The sequence below is a fragment of the Chiloscyllium plagiosum genome, chromosome 40 (genome assembly GCF_004010195.1).
Source record: "Chiloscyllium plagiosum isolate BGI_BamShark_2017 chromosome 40, ASM401019v2, whole genome shotgun sequence".
NCBI lineage: Eukaryota > Metazoa > Chordata > Chondrichthyes > Orectolobiformes > Hemiscylliidae > Chiloscyllium > Chiloscyllium plagiosum.
The window spans coordinates 10,140,524-10,145,042 of record NC_057749.1 but is presented as its reverse complement, the minus strand read 5'-3'; the positions used below and the strand labels follow the sequence as shown (position 1 = coordinate 10,145,042).

At 46.1% G+C, this 4,519-nt stretch overlaps 1 protein-coding gene across 6 annotated transcripts in view; it reads right to left on the bottom strand.

Moving 5' to 3' along the window:
* Positions 1 to 117: 117 nt before the first annotated feature.
* LOC122542493 (sorbitol dehydrogenase-like) overlaps positions 118 to 4,519 on the bottom strand; it is a 40,763-nt gene continuing 36,361 nt past the window's right edge. For 5 of the 6 annotated variants that reach the window (XM_043680270.1, XM_043680269.1, XM_043680272.1 and 2 more), the window contains 3 exons: positions 2,668 to 2,849; positions 1,434 to 1,555; positions 118 to 583 (listed from right to left, as the gene is read on the bottom strand). In XM_043680270.1, the coding sequence (XP_043536205.1) occupies positions 427 to 583; positions 1,434 to 1,555; positions 2,668 to 2,849 (461 nt within the window). In that variant the 3' untranslated portion in view covers positions 118 to 426. The remainder of the gene's footprint in view (positions 584 to 1,433; positions 1,556 to 2,667; positions 2,850 to 4,519) is intronic. The other variant, XM_043680275.1, reaches the window with a different exon arrangement.

The following is a 4,519-nucleotide window of genomic DNA, read 5'->3' as shown; positions in this document are numbered from 1 at the left end:
TTTCCTCATTCCTGAAGAAGGGCTAATGCCCGAAACGTCGATTCTCCTGTTCCCTAGATGCTGCCTGACCTGCTGCGCTTTTCCAGCAACACATTTCCATCTCTGATCTCCAGCATCTGCAGACCTCACTTTCTCCTCGTATGTGCTTTAGTCCTGTGTTACAATAGGATTATAGGATGTTATTGGCCCTTAACCCTTACTGGAGCTGTCGGACACTGCAGCTTCTGGGCATGCCAGGGCAGCTAAGAATGAACAATAAAAAAAAAATTGACATGATACTGAGCAAAGTGAAGCCTAACGCCGAGGTACCCACCCACGCTAATGATATGTGCACAATTATCCACTGGTCAGTGGACGACCCCTGAATGATTACGACTGAAGGTGCACCCTGCACATCAGAAAAAGAAGCAACTTTCTCGGGGCACTCTAGTTGTCCGGGTCACATTTCAACATGACTTTGATTCCCACTCCTTTCTTTGTGGTTTCAAACGCTTCGAGAGCCTCTTCCAGGGGAAAGCGATGAGTGATCAAAGGTTTCACATCAATACGCTTTGAAGCCAACATATCGATTGCCACTGGCCACCTGAAGTGACAGGAATGAGAAGAGAAAGGAGGATAACTGTAATCATTCAAGTCATGGTTTTTACTTGTCAATAGTCTTCCACATCCACCTTTTATATTTTTGACTGCCATTCAGTGTTATAGTGAAATAATCATTTCAAGTTGTCTGGCACCTTCAAAAGTAAAGATACATGTCCGGGAACACCTCACGTATTCATCAGGAAAGGAGAGACACTTGATAGAAACTCTGTGCCTTGCTGTCATCAGGACAAATGCAAGAATATCAAATTTCAAACATTCAGGAATAAAGGGAGCTCGTTGGTTAGCAACCTGACTCCGACTGGCTGAGGCAATGGGCAACCTGCAGAGTTCCCAAGCTCCTGTCTAATTCTTTAGAATCCCTACAGTGTGAATGCAGGCTATTTGGTCCATCGATTCCACACCAACCCTCCCAAAAGCATCTCAACCAGCTCCCTACTCTATCCCTGGAACCCTGCGTTTCCCATGGTTAACCCACCTAGACCTGCGCATCCCTGGACACTGTGGACAAATTAGCATGGTCAACCCACCCAACCCGCCCATCTTTCTGACTGTGGGACGAAACCAGAGCACCTGGTGAAAACCCACACAGATGCAGAGAGAATGTACAAACTCCATTTAGACAGTTACCTAAAGCTGGGATTGAACCCAGGTCCTTGGCGTTGTGAGGCAGCAGTGCTAACCACTGAGCCACCGTGCAGGGTTCTGATTGACTATGACTACAACTACTACTAATGAAAAATCAGCATGAATTCTGAGATTTCCACTGAATCCATAATAATCAGTCAAGTGAATTCAGGAGTTTTACAATAATTTTTTTTTAAAGTACTTACGTGTTGCAATATCTGAAAACTCCCCTGATATCCACTTCTCGGACTATCAGATCTAACAAGGGGATGTTTGTTGAAGGTTGGCCTAACCCGACAAGAACCAACACACCTCCAGACTTGGTCGCCTAAGGAAACACGTGAAATAGTTGGAATAAACAATAGACATTCATTCACAATTTCAGGCAGTCATAGATTCACCTGTCAAAATTCCTGTCCTAAAATTCTGCAGTTTGTGATAGTAGCCAAGGATTTAATAAAACAAAAGCACTTTCTCAGTCAAAATGTCACCACCAATCCTCTTTGTGATCAAATCAATCACAAATTCTGATTTAGTATATATACAGTAAAAGTTGCACTACCTTGGAGATCCCTTCTCTGGGGGGATCATTTTGGAATATGAAAGGTAAAGTTGCCATAGTCTTCGATGTCCTTAGGGTGACTCCTTCATTAGAGAGAGACGATTGGTTGTGGTTTAGCCTGAGATTTGGGGAGATGTTGAGAAGCAGATTCCTTCACAGTCACCTCAGCCTCCCAGCATCCACTCTGTCACAGAGTCATAGAGATGTACAACATGGAAACAGACCCTTTGGTCCAAACCGTCAATGCTGACCAAAAATATTTGGTCGGCATGGAGGGGTTGGACCAAAGGGTCTGTTTCCATGCTGTACATCTCTATGACTAATCTAGTCCCACCTGCCAGCACCCAGCCCATATCCCTCCAAACCCTTCCTATTCATATACCCATCAAATGCCTTTTAAATGTTGCAATTGTACCAGCCTCCACCACTTCCTCTGGCAGCTCATTCCATACACGTACCACCCTCTGCGTGAAAACGTTGTCCCTGAGGTCTCTTTTATATCTTTCCCCTCTCACCCTAAACATATGCCCTCTAGTTCTGGATTCCCCCACCCCAGGAAAAATACTTTGTTTATTTATCCTATCCATGCCCCACATAACTTTGTAAACCTCTATAAGGTCACCCCATAGCCTCCAATGCTCCAGGGACCCTTCCTCACGATCTTATATGTTTCAATAAGATCACCTCTCATTCTTCTGAACTCTGACAGGTCCAGGCACAAACTGCTCAACCTTTCCTCTTAAGACAAGCCCCTTCCCCCTCTTGGAATCAGTCATGTGAAGTTTCTCTTGAACAGCTTCTCGTGCATTTATAATCTTTGTTTAAAATTATTCAACTATCTAACCTATCAGTGTCAGCTATACCAATTCCATACTTACATAAACACCACCTTGGACACATAGCTCTGCTCCAGTGCATTCAATGGATATATCTGGCATAGCTCCACCTAGGATCTGCTTCACCTTCTGACCCAGTTCCTGGGGTGTCATATTCTGCTCGACTGCGATTGTGAAACTGGCTCCCATTTGCTTTGCCTTTTCCAGTCTTTTCAGTGATAAATCTGAAACGTTAGAATTACATGTGTGGCAATATTAATCATAGTGCTCAATGGTTTAATAGATCTGTGTTTGATTGAAAAAAGCTGCAAGGACTGCGGATACTGGAAATCAGAAACAAAAACAGAATTTGCTGGAAAAGCTCAGCAGGTCTGGCAGTATCTGTGGAGAGAAAGCAGAATTAACATTTTGGTTCCAGTGACCTTTCCTTAGAATAGCATGTTCCTCAAACCCTATGTTTGATTGCATTGGTCTAGTCACTGGTCTGTGTTGCGATGTTGAGGTGCTGGTGTTGCACCGGGATGGACAAAGTCAAAAGTTACATGACACCAGGCTATAGTCCAACAGGTTTATTTAAAGTCACAAGTTCTTGGAACACTGCTTCTTCATCAGGTGATTTTAAATATGCAGGAAACTCAATTATCCAAAGAACACAGGTGGAGAGTATTTCGTTCGGTTAATTGAATGCCGGATAATCGATGCCGGATAATGTAGTTAGCCACACATCGGGACCTTGTGATCTTGTTTAGATGATCCAAAGCCCGGTTAATCGAATGCCGGATAATTGAGGTTCCTCTGTAAACCTGCTGGATTATAACCTGGTGTCCTGTGACTTCTGACCTGATCTACATTTATTGTACTAGATTTTTTAACCCTCTAGGTGGAGCTAGAGAGCTTAAGTAGCTGACACCACAGTAAAGGTTCTTCCTTTCCCGCCGAACCCCATCACGAAGGCCTCAAAGCCCTCCGCTCCTTCCTTTCCTGCCAAACCCCATCACGAAGGCCTCAAAGCCCTCCGCTCCTTCCTTTCCCGCCGATCCAACCAGTACCCTTCCACTGACACCCTCCTTCGACTGACTGAACTGGACACCCTCCTTCGACTGACTGAACTGGTCCTCACTCTGAACAACTTCTCTTTCCAATCCTCCTCCTTCCTCCAAACCAAAAGAGTAGCCATGGGCACCCGCATGGGCCCCAGCTATGCCTGCCTCTTCGTAGGGTATGTGGAACAGTCCATCTTCCGCAGCTACACTGGCATCACACCCACCTTTTCCTCCGCTACATTGATGACTGTATCGGCGCTACCTCGTGCTCCCACAAGAACGTTGAACAGTTCATCCACTTTACTAATACCTTCCACCCCAACCTCAAATTTACCTGGACTGTCTCAGACTCCTCCCTCCTCCTCCTAGACCTCTCCATTTCTATCTCGGGTGACCGACTCAACACAGACATTTACTATAAACCGACTGACTCCCACAGCTACCTAGATTACACCTCCTCCCACCCTGCCCCCTGTAAAAACGCCATCCCATATTTCCAATTCCTTCGCCTCCACCGCATCTGCTCCCAGGGGGACCAATTCCAATACTGAACAACCCAGGTGGCCTCCTTCTTCAAAGATGGCAATTTCCCCTCAGATGTGGTTGACGTTGCTCTCCACCACATCTCCTCCACTTCCCACTCCTCCGCCCCTCCAATCGCCACCAGGACAGAACCCCACTGGTCCTCACCTACCATCCCACCAACCTCCAGATACATCGTATCATCCTTCGTCATTTCCGCCACCTCCAAACAGACCCCACCACCAAGGATAGATTTCCCTCCCCTCCCCATCGGCGTTCCGTAAAGACCACTCCCTCCGCCACTCCCTCGTCAGATCCACCCCCCCACC